At 44.4% G+C, this 27939-nt stretch overlaps 1 protein-coding gene across 1 annotated transcript in view; it reads right to left on the reverse strand.

Moving 5' to 3' along the window:
• Positions 1 to 541: 541 nt before the first annotated feature.
• The window catches only part of grm8b (glutamate receptor, metabotropic 8b), a 133620-nt gene continuing 106222 nt past the window's right edge, over positions 542 to 27939 (reverse strand). Inside the window, exons 7-10 of the mRNA XM_069686202.1 lie at positions 24127 to 24266; positions 22270 to 23205; positions 4559 to 4805; positions 542 to 1129 (exon numbers count right to left, since the gene is read on the reverse strand). Of these exons, the coding sequence (XP_069542303.1) occupies positions 1080 to 1129; positions 4559 to 4805; positions 22270 to 23205; positions 24127 to 24266 (1373 nt within the window). The 3' untranslated portion in view covers positions 542 to 1079. The remainder of the gene's footprint in view (positions 1130 to 4558; positions 4806 to 22269; positions 23206 to 24126; positions 24267 to 27939) is intronic.

Raw genomic sequence — 27939 nt, forward strand, 5'->3', positions numbered from 1 at the left:
TAAGTAATCTGATTGATTTTGTTTATTGGGAAAAATGTACAATTTCTGATTCAAAAAGGTCAAATGTTGTGCTTTCTTTTTCCCTGATAGAAAACAATCAACCAATCAGAGCTTTTGTTGGCAGATGTGATCAAATGGAACGTAAACCTTCAACCCAGCTAGCTAGCTAAAGATAGCCCTATAACAATCATGTTACTCAACGGAATCTATTTTGATGCTATGCTAACGAGTCTAAAGGCTAAAGGCTGTATGTTTAAGACTTTAAAGTCTTTATAGGGAATTCATTCTAGCCTAAACCTCCTAACTCTTCTTCTGCCAACAGAATGCTGTTGTGTTTGCAAGGCTGAAACAATTTATGGAAGTCAAGAAGTCTGGCAGCAAAACGTGTTTTTGCAGCATGAACACTTTGTTTCCTCCGAGAAGACGACCTTAAAAGTCAACGAGACATCACGACAACCATGACCACACAACAACGTGCTTTCGTCAGGTGTTCTTTCATTCACACGTTACGCCCTCAAACAGACTGAAGCATGGCACGACGTGTGAAACATTCCTTTATTATAAATAGATCATTTGTATAAAAAAACAGCATGCTTCAATTCAACCATGGCATTTAGACATTTCACAACCAAAAGCTACCGTTCAGTTAGCCGACAACAGCGACGGACTCATCTCATAATGCAGGTCGACGGACGGACGACATGAGACAAGAATCAGATATTTCACAACCACAAGTTTTTTTTTTTAAACGCACAGTTAGAATCACAACAAATATGGTTGGTCCCCACAATTTATTTTTTGTATTTCTTCTTGAAGACTTAATTCTTTTTTTTAATCTTTTAGGTTTCCATCCTCCCGCCTCCTCTTGGCGTCTCTGATGGTTTTCAGTTGTGATTCTTTCAGGTTTTTGGCGCCGTTCAGGCCCGCTCCCTTCTGTCTGTAAACATAAAAACACCACAGATGTGTTGGTTCAGTTTGTTCTCGTCCTTCAGACTCTTCAGAGCACTTGTTTTTCACTTGGGCTCTGACTCTGACCGAAATCTGCTTATTAAATGTCCTCCTGTCCAAGGCGTTGTTTTTCACATGGCGTGGTTGGTGTAGCTGACGTAGGTGTTTTTCGTTGGTGGTACTGAGGAGAGAAAAGCAAACAGCAGATTGGTAAAGTGGCAAATGATTTTCCTTCGCCGTTAGTTCATGCAGGTCAAACTGAATTTGGAGGCGGATTTCTGATAAGTGGATGTAATGAAAGTCACTGAGCAATCACACTCATTAGACGATGAAGAAACTTTAAAGGTCTGCTCCCTGAGGAAAACCTTTCGTTTGTAGCTGCAGGACTGAAAGGAAGCGAAGTTTTACTCCCAACTCAACCGATTAGATAATCCAAACAGTGTCGGGAAAGGAGTTGGGTGATCAAAATGTGCAGCGTTAGCCACGTATGATCACTTGACCAAATAATGCTACAGGGTCTGATAAGTGAAGGACAGTTTGACTCTGTTAGAAAGTCACATGCTGGCTGGTCCCTGTCTTACTATTGCAGCAAAATAAACTGATTTGGTTTTTGAGCTGTTGCAGTGTTCATTTAGAAAATTATGATGATAAACGTTCATCAACAACCTTTTTTCCCCGACGAAGATGAGACGGTGACAAGCTTAAAACTGATAAAAACTGACGTTAGTATGTTTTGTTTTCTTTAACGAGACGGGACTTAAATGTTGGTGTTGGGCTGTCGGACATTTAAAATCCATATTTTCCCCCACTGTGCGTCTAATGTGTCAAAATACAAGCAATGTGTTCCTGTAACTGACGCGTGCAGCTTCCCCTAAATCCCACCCAGCCATACAGGTGATGATGTCCCAAAGTGGCAGCTTGACGACAACGTGACGGCATCCATGTGAAACTGGTTTGGTCAGAAATAAGAACGGATGGACACATTGAACACAATGCACTGTCGCTACGGGAGATGGAGAGACGCCCTGTGGCTACAAATCAGGTGGAAGAATCGTCGGGAGGGTCGAGGCTAGATTATCAAAGGTAAGGAATCCGGAAATTACACACGTACAAGTGCTAAGATTGTACACACTTGGTACAATCTGAAACCTTGATACCAATGTCTGATTTAGGCTCATTGAATTAAAGAGAGAAGCGTTTTGACTAAAATGTGATGACTTTTTATCGACTAAAACTGGACCAACATTGTTTTGAGTTGTCGCCGACTAAAACTAAAACTATAAAGACAACCTCGGAGATCGTGTTTTATTTCAAACATTAAGAGACCTTAATGTTGTTGGACGGCCAAACACGGCTGATACGTTGACGACTAACAGCTGACGGCTACGTTGACGGCTGACACGTTGGTGTCGCGCTGTCGCTGTCTTATCAGCGACACAATGACAGCAGCTACTGCGCTGAACAGACAATAGATCTCCATCTTGAGCTGATATAAAACGCGCCGAACCGAATGCATAATGTGCGCATGTCACACAGTAAATGCGTCGGCACACGTAAACACCAGATCGTTGCTCTTCACATCTTTGCGTTGAATTTGTAAGGTGAGGCACGCTTCAGTTTTGGTTTGAGGGCACCAAGTCGTAGAGCTGGTTGAAGTTTTCTTGAGGAGGGTGCCAGAGGGGAGTCCATTAATCCTCCAGGGACCGTGAATATTTGTACTGCATAATGTACAGTACAGCATTTGTTACAATATATTTGACTCATCAAGCCTCAACAGCAATTTACTCTTATGTACTTTTTCCATGCTGAACCTCTCTCCTCTCTCCGAACACCCTGCAGGATTAGGGGAAGTTGAGAAAGTAAAAGTGATGTGAGAGCCGCCGCTTGTTAGATTAAGCAGATCAGTTCAGTCAGCACATCTCTGATGAGTAAACAATCTGACGTCTCCCACTTTTCTGCTGACGGACAGAGAAGCAGCTTTGAAGTGAAACTCTGTAAACAGTTTGGCTTCATCAGATCTGGTCTCAGGAGACGTCTGAACAAACTCCAGTCAACTTCCTGTTAAATCCTCATTACGGCAGGGAGGCTTCACGCTGACTCTGACTTCACCTCCACATGGAGGACTTCACAGAGGAACTAACAATCTTTGTCTAACAGCAGTTTAGTTCAGACATTTAATACGAAAAATAAAATGTTTGTTTCACCATTTCAGCCAATTTCTAGTTCAAATAACATCAGCTTTAAACCAATCAAACTGCATGATTTCAGAGACCTGTGTAACACGTATAGCTTTGTTAGGGTCTAAATTACTAATATTTATTTAAGTTGAAATCGCTGAAGTAGATTGCTTCAGCTGGCAGCCATGAAACCAGCTGTAATGGCTGCAATATAATCCTTTGGGGCAAATGCATGTGATCAAAGTACATCCACTGAAACTGCTTATTTTACCACTCACAGGCTCAGAGTTGTTCTGAGTGTCTGACAGCCTTACAGAGAGGATCGTGACATTTTTAGACATTTTGGTAAAAGGTAAAATCAGTTTTACGTCGTTCTCTTCAAAGCCACCAGACTCCATTGGTTAAAACGGTAATTTTACCTTGTAGAAAACAGGTGTTGCTGGTCCAGCTCCAGTCAGTTAGTTTGTGTTATTGTGTGACGGTGGTGTTTTAAAGAGTACGTTTGGATCCGACACAATGTTTGTGTGACAGATACAGACTACAGATCGAGGCAGGGACAGACACCAACTCTTTTATTATGCAAAACAAATTAGCTGTTTTTGTCAGTGGAGTCTGGTGGCTTTGAAGAGAGTAATGTAACACCTGTTTCTGTTTCAAAAGAAGCATTTCTCTTTAAAGGGGTCGTATCTTTTGAATGGATGTTCTCATATTTACATGAGTTTCACATTTTTGGGTGTTTATTGTTCACAGTGAAAAAGTGAAAACTGCATAATTCTGTGTTTTTCCAGAATCACATGTTTAAAAAGGTCGCCTCTGAAATGGGCCGTTCAGAACAGCTGCAGGTTTCTACCTAGAACCTCGCTTTTGCTGAACTCGACCAATCATTCACCTCAGGCTGCCTTCTTGCACGAGCTTGTAGTCAAGTCAAGATGTCAACTTATAATTCTGATACCTCCTGATGATTCTGGCTCGTACATATAAGGCAGAATAACCGATCCTAGAGCAGCCATGTTTCCTACAACTTTGGAGTGACAGTGTAGCCACTCCCCCACGTGGGATCGCAGAAGTGGGGGAGGGGCTAAGCGGTCACGCCAAATACTGTCAGCCAATCGTGGCTAAGGTCTGACCTTTGAATGGTAAAACGGCTTGTTCGTTTCAGGTGGAAGGAGAGGCTCCGAAGGATGACATTAAAATATGTTAAAAGTTCTTGTTTGTGCGACCGGCTCGTTACAGAAAGGATCCCAACTGAGTTGGACCTTTCTGTTAAAGGGGACATATTTTCGCTCTGCAATCAGTTTTCAATTATTCTAATGAGTTTTTGAATCAAAAGTTGAATCAGTTTCATTTTAAAAAAAAGTCTACGTGGACAGTTATGTATGTAGAATACCAGAGAGCCCCTTTAAGGCATGGTAAGAAGCCCCTCACACACTCACCGCTGGCCTCCACGCCCTCGCACAGCTCCGTCTTCACCTCGCCGTTGGGCCGCTCGGCCGCCAGCTGCGACAGCTTGCTGGTCATGGTGGCGGCGGTGACGATGGCCTTGAAGCTGCGTTTGCGCTTGGGAACGTTCTGCTCAGGATGGAAGATGATGATGTAGACCTTCGGCATGTAGAGCATTCCCAGAGAGACGGAGGCGCTGAGGCTGAGGGAGACGGTCAGCGTGGCCGTCTGGATGTACATCTGAGGGGGAAACGGAGGGGGGGACAAGACGGGGAATTACAAGAGCTGAAAACGTCAACTGTTTGTATGTGAAATCCCATTTTTGGTGCTTTTCATGTTTCCACTTTGGAAGGAATCAAAGTGTGTTGAGTGTGTGTGTTTTAATGATGGACTTAATGCTGTAGAAATGTAAATTATGCTTAATTAATCAAGCAGACATCAAACAGGAAGTGCAGCGAAGTTAATCCACATTAACTAGAAGTAAAAACATCACTAACTGGACAAAACATCCTCATGATTTAAACATTTTTCAGCCATTCAAACGGTATCATAAAGCTGTGAGGGTCTTTCACCCCCTCCACTTCTCAGCCCGTTAACTCTGGACTGTAAATGTGGACAGTTTAACTGCTGGAGCTCCATCATGTGAGCAGCTGGACCATCGTTAACTGATCCCTCTCTCTTTAAACAGCATCGACGACAGAGCAGAGAAACACCAGGACGCTCTGACTCCCCTCATCTCAGTCTGACAGATGACCCTGAACGCATCATTAGGCTCCACGCTGCGTTTACGAGCCGGTGCGAGAGTATTGATTCTCTGTTTGTTATCTTTGCTCTGCTGTGAGTTTTTACTGACAGAAGGAGGCGTTTAAAGAGCTGATCCACCGTCTCACTCTGAACCTGAACCCTGACCGGACCAGACAGCATCATCACTCACTTTAACTCACAAAAACAGCATCAAAGCCACCGAAACTAAATAACTACATTTAAAGTTCACTTGATGTTCTCCCTTAAACGAATTCAAGTGTCTGAAATCAACTGAAACATCCTCTGCCGACCGGTGACGTTGGTTTTCTTTGTTTTGATTGGTCAAATCAGTGCACACCTCATCTGCCACCTGTCCCGTACACTACAGCCTGCTGTTATCAACTTTAATCTCACCATGTAGAGGAAAAACATATGTCCTACCTTGACCTATATTGAGTTTAGTTGAATGTCCTTAGGGACACATGTAGACATAAAAATAACAAGTAAAACCTCTCCATTATTTTTAACAATTAAAATGTCTTTTCTGGGCAGGAAAACAACCCGACATGTTTCCACATCGAAACATCATCAGGTAGCTTCAACTAACATGAGTGACTAATACAACAAGTTTATACCTATGACTGTAAATAAAGATGGACGACGCGTCAACACCTCCTCTTGTTGTACAAAAATGAAGCCAAAAACTGCCCCGAAAGCGGGCGCTGCCATCTTGCGGTTGTCTGTGCAGCAGAGATCGGCTGGTGGAGCCGCAGTATCGACCTCTACCCGACACACACCTTTACCTCAGGTGTCCTTGTCGTCAGTTTGCAGCAGAACAGCTTCATGTGTCGGTCTGAAGCAGATATTCACGCTGATGGAAAGTTCAATGACTGTAGTGTTAGTGTTAGTTACGTCTCCTCTCGCCGTTCCTCCTCTACTCTGCTACTCGGGAACAGAACGCTGCAGGAGCCCCATTTGTCCACAGAGCTGTCAATCATGAGGCCACACCCCCTTTTTATAGCATCAAATAACTAATTAAATGTAAACTGACGTAAATCAGCATGATAAGAACTAACTATAATGACAGAAACCATGTTTGAGAAAAATGTATTTGACGTGTATTTTGATTTTATAGTTTGACTCATGTCTCATCTGTTAACATGCTTTATGAGCTATACTGCAGCCAGTCAGCAGGGGGTGATAGAGAGGGTTTGGCTTCACTGTTAGGGAGCTGTCATGTCAGCGGCCAAATGTTTAAATAATTTGTTCATAAAGGGGAACAAATTGAATTCAAGTTTAAACACATCTGACTGAGCTGCTTGTTTCCAGACTCTTCCAGGACTTCCGTCCCGACGTCTCACGTCCACCAGAGATGGATTGAAAACATGTTTGCATCTCATTTCTGATGGATGAGCGAACAGATTGTTTGTGTTTGTTCTTTATGGGTTTTTAATGACTCCATGCCGCACGTCATCCGATCTGACTATAGGATGTGTACTTCCTGAAATGTGGATGCTAGCTGAGGGAAAACTTTTTGATTCCTTCTGATGCTTCACAGAGTTTAGAGGAGTCAATAGCTCATGAAATGCAGCACTGTATAGTAATTAATGTCAGGTATCAGTGAATACATCACAGCAACATCCACATTCACATTGTGGGTAAAATTGGCGTTTCTTTTGATGCTGCTAAAACTCATCTAGGGGATAAAAACAACTCGGCTGAGTTATTAGAGAGAGAGAGAGCAGTCTGACTCAAGCTCGCTCGCCCACACACAGCATGCAGAGTCTGTTTCCTGTCCTGCCGTCCAGAATCTGTCACATAACACACCTGTGCCCACTGCTACCACTGCTATCAGACCACAACAAGCGCCTCACATGCGCTGAACCCCGGGTTAATGCTCCTCATACTGAAGTGTCACACTGACAGCGGGGAATCCTCAACGGGGCCCCGCTCAGCCACCAGGACGGAGAGGAAGGAGAGGAAGGAGAGGAGGGAAGGAAACATGGCGACAGATGGCGAGTTTCCCCCCAAGAGCCCAAAACAACGCTGGCTGTGATTCCAGCAACGCATCAAGGAGTCATTATGAAAATGTATGACAGACAGCGAAGCATAAACTCATTTGTGTGCCTGAGAGGAAACAACGAGCTCTGCAGTGATTTATGTGTCGGCTCACGCGCAAGCTGTTGTTACAAAACCAACGCCACGAACAGCGTGAAGGTCACAGGAGTGAAGGTCACAGGAGTGTGTTTCCTGTTTCTGGACAGAGAAGGAGAGAGGTGAGGAGGTGCTGGAAGGCCGACTCGTGGACGACGGCTCAGCTTCACATCAAGTCCGGCTCCGGTTTCGAGTCCTTCTTTCATTAATATCTTTACAAGCAATTTCGCTACGTTTACACCTGGGGTCCACACTGCTCCGGCCTTCTAGAGCACCTAAAACTGACATCTTTGGACCTGATGAAAAACTGTGTTTTAATGTCTACAGGCAGAAACAGAGACTTTAGGAAAACCAAATTCACTTCCTGATTGGGTTTTCTCAGTCACGACACGTCGGTCCCTGATTCATCACGCTCCTGTCATGAGACCTGGAGGAAACAGGACACCAGCCTTGTTTCTAAGCTGTAAACTCAACATGAATAACTTCATGTAGGTGGTGCTGACATCATTTTCTGCGCTAGCTGCTGTTGTGCTTTTTAATTCTGCATTTCTAATGCCATCACTGCATCCATGCTCTGACTACCTCATGTCCTGCAGCCTTATCAGCCCTATCTGTAGCTGTTTACACTGATGCACACATGCCCAGTGTCTGTGGAGAGTCAAGCGTTTTCAGGCCTGTTGGTATGGACAGAGATTAGTTCTGAAACAGTGCTAAAATCCTCTTTTGGATGCAGATAGTTTTGGTTTTAGATGGCTGGAGATATACTTTCTTTTTAACCTTGCGTTCGCGTACAAAACCGGCTGCATCATGAATGTAATTGTTCACATACTTGTGCACTACGTGTGTTACTGGAGGATACCTCCAGAGGGCACACCAGAGAGCGCAGGCTGGATGCAACTACCGTATGTCGATTTCTGATATCGAGGCTTGTTGGTTGCCAAGTCATTGATCTGGTGTTAGCAGCTGTTCAGCAACTAATTATGCAATACATGAAGTAAAACAAACACTGTATGCATGTTGACAAATCCCTAACGGGGAATTTAGAGTATTTTATAAGAGCCTCACATGAGGGAATCAATCTGCAGAACTGAACAGGCTCCTTCTTAAAATTGCAACAAGCTAAAGAAACATGCAGAGAGAACAAAGAGCAGAGAGGTGGATTATTCTGATTGCTTCTAAAATGATGCAGCTAACATCTAGCATGTGTCTACGTGATGGGATTCAGCAGCTCGTAAAGAGCCTGAGGTTCCACTCATCAAACTTTAAATCCTCCGCAGAGGGAACTTTATGGAGTTTATGGGAGGTTAATAGAGGGCTGAACATGTGACAGTACAGCTGTCTGAGTCTGTGACCCGGACGCCACCTTCCTGCCTGATCAAAGCAGAGCAGGTTTGGAGCTCAGGACTGTGGGAGTCTGATCCGAGAGCAGCTGAGGCCTGAGAGAAACCGGAGCAGAGGACCTGTGATCTGAGCGTCAGCTGCAGGAGAGGACAGAGAGAGCAGGAGGATGAACCGACACTAACACAGGTTACAGCTATAATAAATAAATAAATACGGCCTGTTTTAGATGCGTCTTTGTTTTTCAATTTGATGAGCATGTTTCTCTGTGTGGGGCCACAATAAGAGTAGGTGTTATAATTTATTAATTCCACCACAGGTTGATGGTAAAAAAACAAATATTGGTTTGGCCAACATGAGCAGCAAAAGATGAATATTAGATTTCTGGTGCATTGACCTGATTATAATCATCAGCTGTTCCTTTCTCAGACAAAAAGATTCCTGGTTCTGAGAGGTGAGAATTTACTGCTTTTCTTGGTCGGAGGGGAAATGAGCGTTTTTTGGTTTGAAGGTGTCGGTCGGACAAAATGAGACATTTTCTGACGTCACTTTCTGCTCAAGGATATCGTGTTCTTTTTTTTATTTACTGTTTTCTGGCATTTTATAGATGAAATGATTAATCAACCAAAACAGAAAATATTAAGCAAATGAAAAGATAAAATAAAAATATTTCAAAGTTGCAGCGTTTGTTTTTTTTGCATGAATAAAAGTGATTAAAACATATTGACTGGTTTCTTGGTCTGACATGAAGGTGGATTTAGTATTTTAGGGGTTTTATATGTGTGGGTTCTAAAAAAGATATTTGACAGCATTCCTTTGTGCTGGAGGACATCGTGATCCTGCATTTCTCACAGTTTTATGGCATTTTATTGAATGAAAATAATCTGAGGGTGCAGCGTTTTATCCTTTTGTTTTATTTTTTATTTTTTCCGACAAATTAGAAAATCAATGTGTTGAAAAATGTTATTTATGAAAAAAAAACACCCAGGTTGAGTCTGATCTTTTTTCAGAGCCAATAAAAAGATAGACGACGTGTGTTGTCTGGATGAATACCGTCACTCTGAACTGACCAATGTGACAGTTCAACCCTCAGAGATCTACAGCCTGGAAGTCCAGTATAAGGTTGTCTGATGTTTGTTCATCTGTTTCTCTGCTGAAATATTTTCTCTTCATGTTGCCAGGGGCGACCTGTCCCCCTTCACTAAATAAAAAAGCTGCTTAAACTACGGCTATGGATGGCGGGCAGTAACACTGCGGTTGGTATTGACTTTCTCTCCACGCGTCTGCGGCTCATGAAGAAGATAAGCAGCGGAGCGGAGCTAATCGCTGCTCGCTGCTCGCACACAGAGTTTTTATAAAGAGACGCAGAAGTGAAAGAAATCAGCAGCAGGTTTTTATGTTGTTCATCACTGAAAAGAAATAAATAATTAAAACTAGGGGAGCTCTGTGGCTCGAAGTGTGTCGGCTTTGGGACATTGATTTATGGTTCACACAAAATGATGCAACATCGACAATCGATGAGTGAAACCACAGACTGTATAAAAAGATGGCCGACATGACAGCTCCCTAAAAGTGAAGCCAAACCCTCTCTATTGCCCCCTGCTGACTGGCTGCAGTATAGCTCATAAAGCCCGCCTCCTCCATGTTAACAGATGGGACATACGTCAAACTATAAAATCAAAATACACGTCAAATAATTTTTTCTGTCATTATAATTAGTTCTTATCATGCTGATTTATGTCCAAGTGTTCATTTTTCTGACAAGTTTACTTTTAATTAGTTATTTGATGCTATAAAAAGGGGGTGTGGCCTCATGATTGACAGCTCTGCTGACAAATGGGGCTCCTGCAGCGTTCTGTTCCCGAGCAGCAGAGTAGAGGAGGAACGGCGAGAGGAGACGTAACTAACACTAACACTACAGTCATTGAACTTTCCATCAGCGTGAATATCTGCTTCAGACCGACACAAGAAGCTGTTCTGCTGCAGACTGAGCCCACCTGAGGGCTCCAACACGCCAAGGACACAAGGTAAAGGTGTGTCGGGTAGAGGAAGGGGCGGGATGTCGATACTGCGGCTCCACCAGCCGATCTCTACTGCACACACTCTGGATACAAATGAGCAGGATGGCAGCGCCCGCTCCGTTAGGCTTCAAATAAATACAAAGGATGGTGTGGAGTTACTCACGTGGTTCCCTCCTGTCTCGATCCGTGCTCGTGTTGCACCAACTGCACATCTGTAACCTTAAAAATACAGGCTAACAGTGTCATAAATCCCTGTGAACATACGGTCTAACTGAAGCTGAGTAATCTGTTAATAAAAAGTCGTCAATTTGTTCTAACTGCGATGGATCGTGGTCTTACGGAGGGCTGTGAGATAAAGGGATCAAATAGATGGTGCACTGAGTTTACAGAGGAGCTTCTGAGTCAGCACTCTGATCCACGTTAACATTCAGCTCAGCGCTTTAATTATGGGAGAATTCACCTTAAAGGAACAACGTGCGTCTCTGTGGCCTTCACGTCTCGTGTGGTGTGTAAAATCTGGCGCTATGTCGTGTTTTAGAGCACATTCTGTTTGATTCTTACTCTGGAAGATAAATCCTGGCAGCCTGTAGTGCTCGTAGACGCCGCTGATGACACTAATAATAGCATCGTCCGCATATTAATATGATAAAGTGGCTCATCAGCTGAGGTCAGAGGAGCTGGATTCCCGGGAGGAGCTGCTGCGGGTGGAAGCTGCATGTTAATCTACTCGGGGATCCTCCGGCTGAATATCAAAGCCTGCTTCATTATGAATGGAGGCAGCGTGACTCTCTCCCAGCGGCCCTGACTCCTCTACCTGCCTGTGAATGTGAACGCCTCCTAGGGCAGCCGGTGTTGCGTTCAGGGCCCTGCACCTCTGATGTGCTTATTAGTCATTCTCTGCTTTCTCGCTCTGCTGGCCTCAGCTGCGGCCGCCTGCTGCTGCTACTGTAAATGTCAGCGAGCGAGAGTCCTGCTCCAGATTCACAGCGTGACCTCGCAGACCAGCTGATCAGGTCAGGTCCCAATTATACTGTGAAGGTATGTTTCCACGCTTATACCTATGAAGATAAGTTGCAAATAAGTCACAAACCAACGTTAAACACTGACTGAACTGCTCATGTTACAGACCGACAACACAAGACATTCACCCCGGAGCTTTTCGCCTAACCAAACACACTGTTTACACGTTAGAGCGGAAGAAAACAGACCTTGATGCAGACACTAAAGGGTGCCTAACACAGATGCTTAAGGGTACGTTTAAAAGAGACACTACAGGCTTTAAACTGACACTAAAGGACACCTCAAAACAAATGCTATACAAAATGCAGCAGACGCTACAGTGTACCTTAAAACAGACACCACAGGGAACCTTAACACAGGGTACCTTAACACAGGCCCTACAGAGCGCTGGTTTAGCTCAGCGGGCAGAGCAGACGCCCCATACACAGAGGCTACAGTCCTCCTTGCGGAGGCTGCTGGTTCGACTCCCACCCTCGGCTCTTGCTGCATGTCATCCCCCACTCACTCTCCATTTCCTGTCTCTCTTCAGCTGTCCTGTCATTAAAGGAAAAATGGCCCTAAAATAATCTTTAAAAATAAATAAGTGGCCCTACAGTGTACCTTAAAACACACGCAAAAAGAACGTTGAAACAGACGCTATAGGGTGCTTTTAAAACGAGAGTTACATATGTAACTATGGTTCTATGAATCCCTGAATGACAGGAAGGAGGAAAGAGAACAGCCAGGTTTCCTTATAAAACAGATGCTACAAAATACATTTAAATCGACTCTCAAACTGATTCCACAGTTGACTTAAATTTCCTGTAAAATCATAAAAGATTTATTTATTAGTTTATGTCTTCTCCTGATTGTGACCTGTAATCTAGTATCTGAACTATGACAATAAAGTTGTTTTGGCCGTGATGACACCTGAGGCCACGTCCACACGTACATAGGTATTTTTATAAACGTGTTTCTCTGCGTTGGCCTTTCGTCCACACAAACGCGCTTTAGGTCACTGAAACCGGAACTTTTGTAAAACTCCGGCCAGGGTAAAGACTTTTAGAAACTCTGTTTCCATGGAGACGTGTAGGCGGGGCTCACAACGTCAGGCTGTGCGCCGCTATCTCCATGGCGACGCGTCACTAATGAGGCGACATTCCCTGCAAAATGACGGACGTGACATAAACAGTGATGCTTAACAGGACTTCTTACATGGTCACACATACAGTATATGTACAGTTACTCGTCCACGACATTGAGGAACAGAGGCGTCGGGATCGATTGTTGACTTTCTAACTGGCCGCGATTCTTCTTCTTCTTCTTTGCATGACCGAGTTATATCGCTTCCTGTTGGCGTGGCGTTCTCATGACAGCGTTTCTGTTGTGTTTTTGTGGTTTTATTTGGACGGAGTTTTTTTGGAAACAAAGGAGGCAAAAACTCTGTTTTTAATAATACCAGTGTTCGTGTGGACATGGCCTGAGAGAATGCCATTTCCCAGATAGAAATGATTGGCAGTTATCAATTTGTTTGTGTTTAAAGGTTTACCCATTGAGCACTTTGAGCTTCTTGCACCCTGATTAATATCTGCAGAAACATCCTCCCTTGCTTCCTGCAGATATTAATGAAATGTAGATGTATATATGTACAGTCAGAACAGACAGTGAATATTTTACAGAACAGTTTGCGCTCACACTGATTTTCTCACTCCACAAATAGACGCTCAGCTTGATGAATATCGTGATGAGAGAGTGACAAAGCGACAGACGGGTGTGTTATGAGTTAATTATACTGCGCAGGATGACACAGACCCTCTGCTGTCATCTTCATCCTCTGGGAAGTGAAGACGAGTACAGATGAAGATGTGGAGCGGGGACAGGGATCAATAATGGAGACCTTCAGAGGGTCACTTATACTCCCACCACGTGACCGAGCGGAGCTTTACTGCAGTGATGTCGGGGGACGTTTTCATGTAACCTACCTTTTCACCAAAAGCTCCCAAAGTAACATGGAAACCACCAGCAGAGACACCAACCTGCTGCTGCAGTGACTTCACGTGAAGCTACAATCCCACCTGCACCTTATTGACAGGTTTAAATTAATTGTGGCTAATATTTCACACAAACTGCTTACTCACATCCAGAGGCCGATAAGACTGTGACCAATGCTAAAGATACTTTAAAGAGAAGAAACAGCACAAAAAAATATGAAATTATATCAAGCTGATGTTCTGAAGCACTAATAAACAAGTCCACACTTTTGCACAACCCTGCAGCTGCTGTTGTTTCTCTTTACTGACTTATAGAAAGAGGTTTAACAACTCCCTTGATCCCCTGCTACTTCACATCATCATCATCATTTATTTCCTCTATTAAAACAGTCTGTTAGATTCTGTCACAGACTGTATAAAAAGATGGCCGACATGACAGCTCCCTAAAAGTGAAGCCAAACCCTCTCTATTGCCCCCTGCTGACTGGCTGCAGTACAGCTCATAAAGCCCGCCTCCTCCATGTTAACAGATGGGACATGAGTCAAACTATAAAATCAAAATACATGTCCAATACATTTTTCTCAAACATGGTTTCTGTCATTACGTTTAATTAATTGTTTAAAAAAAAGTTATTTGATGCTGTAAAAAGGGGGTGAGGCCTCATGATTGACAGCTCTGTTGACAAATGTGGCTCCTGCAGCGTTCTGTTCCTGAGTAGCAGAGTAGAGGAGGAACGGCGAGAGGAGACGTAACTAACACTAACACTACAGTCATTGAACTTTCCATCAGCGTGAATATCTACTTCAGACCGACACAAGAAGCTGTTCTGCTGCAGACTGAGCCCACCTGAGGGCTCCAACACGCCAAGGACACCTGAGGGCTCCAACACGCCAAGGACACCTGAGGGCTCCAACGCGCCAAGGACACAAGGTAAAGGTGTGTGTCGGGTAGAGGAAGGGGCGGGACGTCGATACTGCGGCTCCACCAGCCGAATTCTCTACTGCAAACGCTCTGGATACAGATAAGCAAGATGGCAAATTCATCAGACATCTTTGTGCTTGTTGACATTGTAATGCTGGGTATGTGTTGCTGTTGTGTTGCAGTTGTTCATTGAGGGAGGTGTCCAGACTGAAGACTGAGCTCACCTCTGGTTAGCTGTGCTGCGGCAAGGAAAGAAATCTGGGCTCTGTTGAGCGCAGAGCCCTCGTTCTTCCTCCATCCGTCTAAGTACCCTGCAACGCCACAATCTGACTGGATGTGGACGAAGAGCAGGTTGCATCAGAAGATCTGATCCATACAGAAAATAACAAAAGCACAGTATTCGACAAAGCTGTGAAAACTGCTGCTTCTTCTTTTAAAGAGTTTAATCTCAAATCTGGCATTTTCCTCTCTTCCTTTGAAAGTCAGAAAGCGATGATGTACCAGAACAGCCGCGCAGAGAGCAGTAACCTGAGTCCTGGCTGACAAAACGTTTTTACCTTCTGCTTTACAGTCGCTGTATGTCAGAGCAAAGATGATGAAACTCCAGGAAAGACGATGTTTAACATTATGGAGGGAAACTTTCCTGTTGAATATATCTGCAGAAGTCTGGCAGAGAAAGAACGACTCCTGGACGCTGAAAGGAAAATAAAATAGAGGCTATAAAAGTTCGGAAGTACGAGGAGAGTTTGGGTCAATCCTCCCCATCACAGGTTAGAGTGAAGTGTTGGCAGGCTGTCAGTGAAAGGACCAAAGTGTTGTTTTGTGTTCACATCGTTTGTCTTCTTCTCTCTTCAGCTTCTTCAGCTGCTGATTTTATTTAAAGGCTACAAACTGGTGAGCCTCTGTGAGCATCTTGAACCTTCAGAGTAGCAGCGAGTAAAAAGGCCAAACTGAGTCAATCAGCAGAACTGATCCCTCAATAAATGAGCAGTCTGACCTTTGACCTCCTCTGAATTTCCTGTGTGTTGGCATTCAGCTTTAAGAACATGACTTCAGCCTTTTCTTACCTTCGATTTCTGCTTTTAAGGAAACTGATCTGAAGCTACTGTTTGCTTTTCATGTATTTCCTTTTTTCTGTATCATCTGAAAGAAGAAGTAGAGAACAATCATAGTACCTGGATCACTATTAATCGTATTTCACGAGCTAAAATATGTTGTTTGCGACGTAAACAGGATCGAGTGCCTCAGTTGATTAAAGTGCTAATCTTGAAGTTTCGTTGTCTTTGGCGGCACCTATGGCGATAAACTCTAATTCCAGATATCCAGACAGTGCTGCATGTGTGACGTCCACAGTTGGCTCCGGTTGTAACTTTTTTCCTGGCTGACGGTCGCTTTCCTTTTCAGACTGTTTGCTTCATCTGAGCATCGAGTTTGTTTCTTTTTCTTTGATTTTCACTTCTTGTTGAAGTTGTATCTGTAGTCATCCATCAGTAGATTACTGTTTACTCGCAACACTTGCAGAGACCGGAAAAGCAGCCGCTTAGCTACGCCTACCCTCTCTGGCAGATGGAAAAACGCGTCACTAACTGGGCGCCACTTGTGATTTTTTTTCCCCGAATGTCGCCACAGATACCCAGTCTGTAATAATACTATATACTGCAAATGCAAAGGCTTTCATCAGTGGGCCACAGGCTCAATCAACATTGTGTTGATTGTGCGACATTCAGCGATAGATAGAGACTTAACAGACATTAATATGCCTTAACTTGCTTACATCCAAACCTTTGAATATGAGTTGAAACAGTTTCAAAGGCGTACACACATGTCCCCATCGATTCAAGTAACTGACATTATTCTGTATCAAGATTTTAAATAAAACACGCAGATGAACCGATGCACTTTTAACCTTCAGAGATCTCATTCATATGAGACAGCCGTCTCTCTGTCACTGCTAACAGGGACTCCAGGCTGCGGTTAGATTCATACACATCACTGATAAACCTGAGAGTTATACAGAGTTACATCAGGCTGCAAGATCAAACGTCTAAACTTCTGTCCATATGCACGCACTGTCTCTCTCTCTCTCCTTCAGGTAAATCTTAAGACTCCACACAACCAAGTATTTCAAAGTTTTCATCTGCAGATTTAAAGCTGCAGGAACGTGCATGTTGTCTTTAAAACCTCTGTTTTTATCCTCAGTGTTGGGTAACGTTACTTTTAAAAGTAACTCATTACGTTACTGCATTTCCTGCTTAGAAAAGTAACACGTTAGATTACTTTTGCGTCGCCAAAAAGGAAACACCCTTTGCGACTCGATACATGTGTGTTATATTGTCGCGTGTCGCCTGCTGTACGTCTTCCTTTGAATGTATCGTCTGTACCTTCGTTGCAGAGCCTCGTCCCATAAGCTGTAACTCTGCAGCCTGATAACAGACGCAGTATAACCTTTACAGCTCTTTATGATGCTTACAGTCTGACAACGAACTGGGCAGAGGCGTCCAGTATTAGACACAGCTGTTTCCATGACAACAATACAACACAGGCTCTTCGTCCCACCAGTGTTGTGGAGCTGTGTTTAGCTGCAGATGCTTCTTCACGTTTGAAGTCGAGCTCTCCTCAGCTGACGAGCACTTCTCCTCCAGACACAGCTTACATTTCACCGTCATGTTGTTCTCGTCCCTTTCACCCAAACATTCAGAATCATGTGAATATTTCCACAAAGTAAACGCCGTCCTCTCTGACAGCTCGCTAGCTGAGTTAGCTAGCTACACATGCGCACTGACACAGCTGTGTTTACCTTCTGCTGGTGACCAGCTACCTGCTGAGAGGTAGGATTTTTCAGGGATTTTCTGTTTTTGTGGCGACAAAAGTAAAAGAGAAATACGATGATTTATTTTCCAGTAACAGATTACTGTTTATGAAGAAGTAACGAAATAACAGATTACTTGACTTGCAGAACTAACGCGTTACGTTGCTCATGACAACAACAAAAAAATGTATCAGAGAACTCTAACGGATTATTTACCCCAACACTGATCCTCAATGCACGCAGTACAAACTACTACAAATGGTTATACGGCCTGCTGGTTACACTTAAACTGAAACACCTTCTTCGCCGCCATTTAAACCACAAATTTCACTTTCAGCGCTTCAACAATACTTTGGAAAACTTCCTCTTGAGCTTTCGCTGCTCTATAAATGAATTTTTAAACCATGCTGTATCAAGGTAAAAGAGTAGTTTCTGGGTGAATGGCTTCACCGCATAAATCAGGTCAGGTGTGAGTGGAAGCGGACGATGGTTTAATTATTCATACATGTACAGCAGGGGGGAGGGACCAGTTGGAGCTGTCTAAGAGTTGAGCAGCAGCCACAACAGTGTTCAGTGTTAATGGAGAGGAGGGCCTGAGGTGTGGACGCTCAAAGGTCTGACAGTCTGTCTGCAGAAATATATTTATTACATTGTCAGCTCTCTCTGTGTTATAAACATCTTCATAAACTGTATTCTGTTTCTTTTGGCCGCACTGTTTCAGTAAAAACTTGAGCTTTCTGTGTGAAGCCTCGGAGGGGGAAGCCGCCGGCTGCTTGATGTGACACCTCGGTCTGTTTGGGGACGATGATGTAATCTCCATCTGAGCACGTCTGAACATTCGGTCTGCTGCGTCAGCGCTTTCTCAAACTGCTGTCAGCCATGTCTGGTCCTTGTTGGAGCAGGGAATCAGAAGAACCTTTCAGTTACTCACTGACTGTAACCTGCTCAGGTGCTTTTATGGGAGCAGGAGGTTATGTACAGGGAAGGATGGGAAAGTATTTAACGTTCTCTGGTGTCACATGTGGATGTGCCCTCTGATCTTTGATCCTCCTTCATCTTTCCTTTCTTTATCATTAACCATTAACATTGTTTTCTAGAGCTTTACTTTCTTTTCATACAGAACACAGATTTTAGACTCACAAGATAGCATGCAGAGTATCTTGAAAGAGACGAATGATCCCATGAGAAGCTGACGCAAAGATGCAAGAGTGTCGAATGAAATGCATCGTCAAAAATGCATGAGAATTGCTGGGCTTTATGGATCTACTTTATTAACATGAGACATCAAGATTAAAAAAAAAACAAGCGGTAAACTCCGGTGTTGAAAAATGTGGAAATGAGAAAAAACTGCAGTTCCTCGAGTGGCCACTTGAGGCTCCAGAAAACAAGAAATAACATTACAGCAGAAATAAACATGTTTACAGCCTGGTACCAAAAAGTTTAGTTATAAATAGCTAATTTTACTGTTTAAGATAACTGTATGGGGGAATTTTTAATTATATTAAGCTTTAAATTAAGGGGGTGTGGTCACTGGAGTGATGGGTGGATCCTGCTGGCAGACACAGTCCAACAAATATCGGACAAACAATCTCTCTCTGTGTGATTTATGGCACTTTCTGGCCGTGTCAGAAGTCTGAGCTCCAGCTTATCAGTGAGTTAAATTCTAGTATTGTTGTGTTAATTTTTGTCTTTTGTCTTTTAAATAGCAGGTAAACTGTGCTGCCATACCTGGCTTGTTAGCCTGTTCAGTGTTTATCAAACGTTTATTTAATCGTCAGCCAGCAAAGAGGAGTCAGGAGTTGTTGGCATTTCTACGAAGAGATTACAGCGCACCAATATGGCGGCGCCCAAATCCCAAACTGGAGGCTTAATTTACGCAGTCGAGAAACCAATGGGTGACGTCACGGTGGCTTCATTCATTATTTATACAGTCTATGGTCTGAACACACCTGTAGACCGCATCACATGGTCTTCATTTGCACTCTTAGTTTGCTTAGAGTGAACTGCTGTTTCCAATGTCAGAAAATAAAGGTGGAGCACAATTCTTCCGACAATACGTACAATAAAAAGAGTCCTACAGGTGCTAAATATCATGGAAGGTTGTGAGTGTCTACTGTTCAGTCTGGTCTGCTCAAAAACTCCATCTCACAGTCGGAGAGATTTTTCACTACAAAGCAAAAACTTCAGCCTCATGACGGCCCTATGGGAAAAGTCATGCCATGAGGAGACAACATCTCCTCTGTCAGCTTTCAAGAGTCTTTAACCTGTGACATGCACCTTCTTACAGCAGCCTTCTTACATCTCTGCAGTTATATTGTTGTAAAATCAGTGAACCCACACAGCAAACGTCTTCTTTCAATCCAGCTCAATATTCCTTTGATCTGCTGCTATATCAGTAATCTGAATGTTTTCCTCTCTGAAGTCAGCTCTGGTCTCGGTCTCTCCTCAGTCAGTGAACAGTAGCAGCAGAAAAAGACTGATAAACTATATTTAGAGGAGATCTCAGTGAATCGCTCCACCTGTCCTCCAGATCTCCCCACTGACAACATAATGAGCAGAATCCTCCATCTGGCTGCTCGCTTACAGCAAACTCAACCCAACAAACTGTTGTCTGAATGTGCTAAATTTAATTTCTGCTCTAATTAGTTCTGTGTCGAGAGGCTGCCGAGCGGGCGGGGCCGAGCCTGTCGTGATCACAAGCTGATCAGTCATCAATCAGTCTGTCAGAACGGGGTGTGGTTTGTATACAGTCCTGTCTCTGAGAACATGTATACCCGGGGATGTGTGGAGAAATACAGCTCTGGAGAAAATTAAGAGACCACTCTGAATGTTCCTTAAATCATCATCTCTACATGGCATGGCCGCCCAATGCAGATGTGAACCATTGAGAACCTCCTGATCAAGAGGAGGACGGATGGTCACAAGTCGAGCTGCTTCAGGAGCGGCCCAACAGCACTGTGACAGACTGGAGGAGAGCATGCAGAGATGCATGAACGCTGTGATTAAAAACCAGGTTATTCCACCAAACATCGACGTCTGAACTCTTCCTAAGTTAAAACATTCATATTCTGTTGTTTCAACATGAACATGAACTTGTTTTCTTTGCATTATTCGAGCTCTGCAAATAAAAGACCCAAATGGGAATATTTGATTTGGAAGAAGAAAGAACCAAAAGTTAATTTTACTCAAACACAAACCTGTAAATAGTAGAACCAGAGAAGAACTGGTCTCTGTTTTAAGGAGCTGTATAGAGACCAGTAGCAGCTAACTGTTTAGCCCTGCTAACTGCTCACAGCGAAGGTCTTGTACCTGTGCTTTATTGTGTCCATGTTTATGGCTTTCTTTAACCAAACTCACAGAAACAAATATGTTAAATAATTGATTTAACAATGTTAGTCCACTGAGCTGCAAATGAGAGCATGTCTGGCTGACTACATTGGTACTCAGAGCACTAGCTAGCAGAGATGTGGACTTGAGACTTGGTGACTTAGACTCGAGTCACTGTTTTGATGACTTGTGACTTGACAAAAAAGAAATGACTTGAGACTCAACTTGGACTTGTGGCATGATGACTCGGATGACTTGTGTGTGTTCATAAGTTTGAATGTTAGCTGTTAAATATAAAATGATAAAATTCAATGTTGTCAAGTTTCTGTCTAACTATCGAGTATGTACGCAGCACAAACTGGGAATCATGATTGGACGACTCACAAAGCTCCCCGGTCTGTGATTGTCACGATTGGATGACTGGCTGTCAGTCAAACTCCTCGCTATGGCAACACGCAACATCAAAGCCCCCAAAGAGAAGCCTCATCACTCGTACTCGTTACTACTCAACACGCTCTCAGAGCAGACCATCATCATGGCTGCGTCTGTGTCAAGATAACACAGATACAATTCACTGTCAGACTTTTTGAACAGGTTATATAAACTGGCCAATAATATCATTATTAGACGAGCTGCTAACACCTTGTGTTTTCTCTTTATAAAGACCGGATACTACAGGTCAGAGAGCTGGATGTTGGGTGGAAAAACTGCCTTAACTAAGGACTCGACTTGACCGGACTTAACATAACCTGTGACTTGACCTGACTTGCCCAAGAAAAAATGACTCGAGACTTGCTTGGGACTTGAACAAAGATGACTTGGTCACAACACTGCTAGCATTACTAGAATTTGAAGTAAAGACTCCAAACAAGTAAAGACGGAAACCATGCCTACTTCACAAAATCTAAGGGTGCAACATACCAGGATGTACTGCCACATATAGTTGCATTTTGCAGTAAGCCAGCATGCTTCTGTGGCCACTCTGACCCAAAATCCTCTGCACACTGGAAGAAAGAGAGCACACACTGATGCTCTATCGTCTGCAATGGACACATGATCAAGAGGACCCATGTTTAAGGCACAATGATTTTAAAACGAGGTAGAAGTAATGGAGCCTTACTGGGATTAGCAATCTTAAGATTTCCATGATTTCAGGGTGTCAGGGTACCTCACAGCCGAGTGATTCTATCAGCACAGTGAGCTTCAACATCACAAACTACAAGAACTCAATATGCTGTCGTCCGTGTCGAACAAAGACTTACTGTGTGTGTGTGTGTGTGTGTGTGTGTGTGAACTGTAAATGCTGCTGACAGTGTGTGTTTCCATTTATAAACACAGCTGGAGGGCCGAACATTACATTAAACATGACAGTACATTATTTATCAGAGAGGCACACTCACCCGCTCCGCCGACTGTGCCGTGCCGAAGAAGATGGGGATGAAGGCGAGCCAGATGATGCAGGTGGTGTACATAGTAAATCCAATGGGTTTGGCTTCGTTGAAGGTCTCTGGCACGCCGCGTGTCTTGATGGCGTAAACAGTGCATGTGACCATCAAGAGGATGCTGTATCCCAGAGAGCAGATGAGCGACAGGTCGGAGATGTCGCACTTGAGGACGCCGCGAGCGTTCCCGGGATCCTGCGTGCGCTGCTCACCGTAGTCCACAAAGGTGTGCGGAGGGTCGGCGATGAACCAAATGAGGACGCCGAGCAGCTGGACCGAGATGAGCGAGAAGGTGATGACAAGCTGGGAGGCCGGCGAGATGAAGCGCGGCGCCGTCACCGCTAACTTGCCCTGCTCGAAGATGCGGTGGATGCGGTTGGTCTTGGTGAGCAGCGCGGCGTAGCTGAAGCACATGCCGAGGCCCAGGAAGATGCGGCGGAAGGAGCAGACGACAACATCCGGAGCAGCGATCATGGGGAAGGTGATGATGTAACACAGGAAGATGCCTGTGAGCAACACGTAGCTCATCTCCCGCCCTGAGGCGCGAACGATTGGTGTGTCATTGTATTTGACGAAGGTGACGATGACGAAGGTGGTGGCGATGATGCCCAGGACGGAGATGAAGACGGGCAGCAGCGCCCAGGGCGAGTGCCACTCCAGCTTGATGATGGGGATGGGCTGGCAGCTGGTGCGGTTCCGGTCGGGTCTCTTCTCGTACGGGCAGAGCTCACAGGTGAACTCGCTGGCCTGGAAGTGGTATCCCTCGCAGCGCTCGCAGTGCCAGCAGCACGAGACGCCCTTCACCACCTTCTTCCTCTCGCCCGTCCGGCAGGGCAGGCTGCACACCGAGGCCGGCAGGGAGGGGTCGCCGGTGCTCCACTGCAGGGCGTCCATCTGAGGGGAGGGAGGAGGCTGTTCGTTAGTCAAACTGAGAAGCTGAACATCTGATCAGAATAGTTTTGTTGAATGGACAATCTGATCAATTCGGTTATGTTGGTGTTATTTATAACAGTGTTGAACCATCAATGATAAAACCGTACAAACAAATTGATACCAAGATCATTCAAATCAGGCAAAAACACATTTTCAAAGCCATCTCAAAACATGGGTTTTGAAACGGCCCATTGGGTAGATTTTTGTTGCTAACTGCTCCATTCTTAATGACATCAAACTGCTCCAAATAGGTATATTAAACGACATGTGACCATAGCAACAGCACTGATGCTTCAGGCTTTATTAACTGACAACAAACTTTGTAACTCACAGAGGTGGATTAAAAAACAGACAATTTGTGTTCCTTTTGGTCCACGGACAGAATTTACTGCCTTGAATTGGTCAATCTGCTGTTTCTAAGGCCAAGAGAAAACTCATCCAGCTTCTTTGGGGAAATTAGTGAAAAGAGCCTGAACAAACCTGGAAGGGTCTGATTGGAGACGTATGTTTGCTCCATTGAAATAATATAATTAACTCCAGTTCAACGCTTCTCTAACAGGGATCCAAACTTCTTCCATCTACTCTCTCAGGAGCACCAACCACTTCTCGTGATGGACACAGCTTGGCAACCAGTTCATATTCCCAGAGTTCTGTAAATATCTTTCATCGGTGTACCCAAGGCCCAATCACTGTTGAGACGGACATTTATTTAACGAGAAATAAAATAAAAATCCTTTCTTCAATACAGATTAATAAAGTTTAATCAGACGTTCACATCAACCCAAACACGACTGAAATCTGACCTATAACCATGTTGGCTAACTGCTCCATTCATGCTGTTTGACTGATGCTGGTAAAATCAGACTGGTTATTGGTCTTTACGTTTAGATGCAGCTGATTGGTCCAGTGTCCGATGACCTTGTACTCCGCCGTCGACTTGTTGTTGATCTGATACTGGAAGATGTCGTAACGGCCGGGAGCGTCGCCGTTCTCGTTGAAGGTGACCGGAGTCCCTGCACTTCCTGTAGGAACACACAGAAAAGAAAGCTGTGTTTACCCAGCGTGTGTCTCTGAGCAAAGTATTGTTTCAGGATCACAATCATCCTCAGTCCCTCCGTGTCCTCTGTGAAAGCTGTGAGCTGTTATTTAATCTACTTTTGCTCTCACTCTGAGTCATCTTATCACAGCTTCCCCACCGCCTCGTCGCCGCAACAACCACACAAACGTCTTCTCGCCATATTGACTGAATCCCTCCTGCCAAGTTAAAGTCTCATACTGCGTGACACCGTTTGCACTCAGCCGACAGTCTAAAATGAAAAAAGAACATCTGAAAGCAGGAGGCAGAAACGTTTTCATCTCGACTGGTGACATCAGACACACTCGCAGGCTCTGGTTTTCAACATTATGTCTCCTGAGCAGTGATGCACACACGCTGAAGTAACATGTAAGACAATCATTGGCTGGAGGTTTCACATACCTTTATTATCATAGAATAATTTCTCACCTGACAAACAGCACTAAATAAGACCCGTCTGTGCCCCATGTGAGGAATGACAAAATACAATTTTAACAACATATTAAAGCAGGAGTAAGCCATGTTTGCTGCAGATGGGAATCAGATTTTATGTAAAATTTAAAAGTGCAAAAAAATATGCAAAAGCCTGGACTAATGTCTGTGTATAAAGATGGCCGATGCGTCTCTTCCTCCTCTCGTCGTACAATAGTGAAGCCAACCCCCCTGGAGCGGGCGCTGCCATCTTGCTCATCTGTATCCAGAGTGTGTGCAGTAGAGATCGGTTGGTGGAGCCGCAGTATCGATGTCCCGTCCCTTCCTCTACCCGACACACACCTTTACCTTGTGGCCTTGGCGTGTTGGAGCCCTCAGGTGGGCTCAGTCTGCAGCAGAACAGCTTCTTGTGTCGGTCTGAAGCAGATATTCACGCTGATGGAAAGTTCACTGACTGTAGTGTTAGTGTTAGTTACGTCTCCTCTCGCCGTTCCTCCTCTACTCTGCTACTCGGGAACAGAACGCTGCAGGAGCCCCATTTGTCCACAGAGCTGTCAATCATGAGGCCACACCCCCTTTTTATAGCATCAAATAACTAATTAAACACTTGGACATAAATCAGCATGATAAGAACTAACTATAATGACAGAAAAATGTATTTGACGTGTGTTTTGATTTTATAGTTTGACTCATGTCCCATCTGTTAACATGGAGGAGGCGGGCTTTATGAGCTATACTGCAGCCAGGCAGCAGGGGGCGACAGAGAGGGTTTGGCTTCACTTTGAGGGAGCTGTCATGTCGGCCATGTTTTTTATACAGTGTATGATCTGAACAACAAGAATTGTTTGGCAATTTTGGTATTTAATTAATTATAGGATACATTTCTCAATCCTCACACTTCATATATTTCATCTTTTCTTTCCTCTTTCGTTGGCATTATTTTTGGCAGCACATTGAAATCTGATTGTTCTGAGTGGAGGTGGTCTTAAACCAACATTTAGTCTTTATCTGTGACCTGTTTGTTCATTAATGCCCATTACAAAATCAAGGAACCCAATTTTGAATAGTTTGAAGAGAACAACACTCATATGTTCCGATAATCCTCCTGATTCTGATGTTTTGTCTCTCAGTCTCTGTTTCCAGTTACTGTATTCCTTGTATTATGTATTCATCGTACAGTAGTACTGTACTCCTGGCTGCAGGGCATCGGGTACGGCAGAGTCTGGATCTCGAGGCGGATAATTCCTGCGCTGCTGAAGCGGAGAGGAAGAGCAGCAGATTGAAGCCAAAGAGCAAAACAACAACAGAGAGAGATTTATAATGAAGTGAGGGGGCGTCGGTTTGATTCTCTCCTGCCCTGATTTCCTTCTTCAACATGAATAACAGCCTCGCAAATCACATCAGTGTGGAGATGAATCACCACGCTGGCCTCAGGGCACAGAACCCCCTCTAACCACCCCCACCCTGCCCTCTCCATCCCCCACTTCCCTTCACTTCAGAGAACCCTGGATGCTCCACGTTATTGCCAAACATGAGAACTCTGCGGTCACACGAGCTGCAGCTCCGTCATGAAACACAATGAGAAGAACCTCTGCTCTGAGGAATACAATGATGTTTTCAAAATGTTGATTGACAGCTCTGTTGACCAATAGGGCTCCTGCAGCCGATCAGTTCCAGATTAGCAGAGTAGAGGAGGATTGACGAGAGGAGACGTAACTAAAACAATCACTACAGTCTGTGAACGTTAACCTCAGACCAACACAGAGAAGCTGTTCTGCTGTTAAACACGCCGGCGTGCGGGATCCTTGCTGTTTTCTCGGTAAGTTAAGTGTGTTTTGGTTCGCGGAAGTGGCCAGAAAAATGTTTCCTGAGGTCATAAATCAAGAGAAGAAGAAGGGCTATTAGACGTACGAACAATCTGATCTTACAACCAGTGAAGTAGCAAACTGCAAACCACTGGAAGGTTGCAGGTTGCTGACACTGCACAAACAATGTCAGGGAAAGAAGTAAGTTCAACATGAAACTCCTTCTAGATCAGAACCTCCGTGTGTGCATGAATCAAAGAACTGAAAAACATGTTATTTTGTCGGTTCAGGCACCAAACATCAGGTGAAACATCTCAGGTAGTTCCCTCTGAACATCTCACACTAAAGGACAGAGACAGCATAACTCCTCCTTCACACGGTGCAGAAACAAACTGTCTCTCTCTGGTTGTTTCCTCTTCCTGCTTTGTTCAGCACTTTATAAAAAGCTGCGTATTTGAAGTGAAGTCGCAGCGGGAGATGAGCTCTTCACATATTCATCACTTAGCTCACCTACAGTATCTGCCCTCCCCCTGCTCCCCCCTCCTCCCTCCATCACTGATCCGACTGTAAAGGGTTCCTCCGCGGGGTCAGTCGTGCTGCATCCCTCTTAAAAACAGCAAACAGGCTTTTATTGCCTCTTAGTAAGCATCTGCCGTCCGAATGAATCAGGTAGGGATCTCCCTGATGTCCTCCCCCCTCCTCCACTGCTGTCCCCCGCTCCGCTCGTCGTGTTCAAACAGGACTTTACAAGACGGCTTCAGCAGAGCGAGCGCTAACATTAGCACAAGCGTCTCAATTAGCCTCCCGACTCTCCTCTAAAAATAAGCACACGGGCGAGCGAGGAGCACACGGGTGAGTTAGCGATTAGCTGGCGGCCGCCGTCGCCACAGAGCCCCGTTCCGGCCTGGATTCGCCACATTGCATACATGGAATTATGGGTAACCACGCGGCCCTGCGCTCAGAGAAGTGAAGCATAACAAAAAAGAGGAGCAGCTCCAGTTTGATTTATGTCAATGTTTGACGTATGTGAAGGTTCAACCGAGCGTGCTGCTCACAGATTCACACAGGAAAGGCCCAAACACAGCGGCATAGATGTGTGTGTGTGTGTGTGTGTGTGTGTGTGTGTGTTGCCTTAACAAGCTCAATCAGGCACACGACACACGAGCCATATGCTGCTGAGCTGGGGTTGCAGCAGTGATGCACGTGTGCAGCTGCAGACCTCAAAAGCTTCAAGCTGGAGCTCCACAAAAAAAGTTCTCTGAGGCTGCAGGTGAACTCAACACCTGGAATTTTTTGCACCTGGCTGCGCCTGCATTTGGTCCAGTTTACCTGCTCTCGGGCATTTCATGACATTTGGTTAGATTTCTACAACCTGCCCATAAC

The sequence above is a fragment of the Semicossyphus pulcher genome, unplaced genomic scaffold (genome assembly GCF_022749685.1).
Source record: "Semicossyphus pulcher isolate SPU_LCO1_2020_fin unplaced genomic scaffold, fSemPul1.0.p SCAF_8, whole genome shotgun sequence".
Lineage (NCBI taxonomy): Eukaryota > Metazoa > Chordata > Actinopteri > Labriformes > Labridae > Semicossyphus > Semicossyphus pulcher.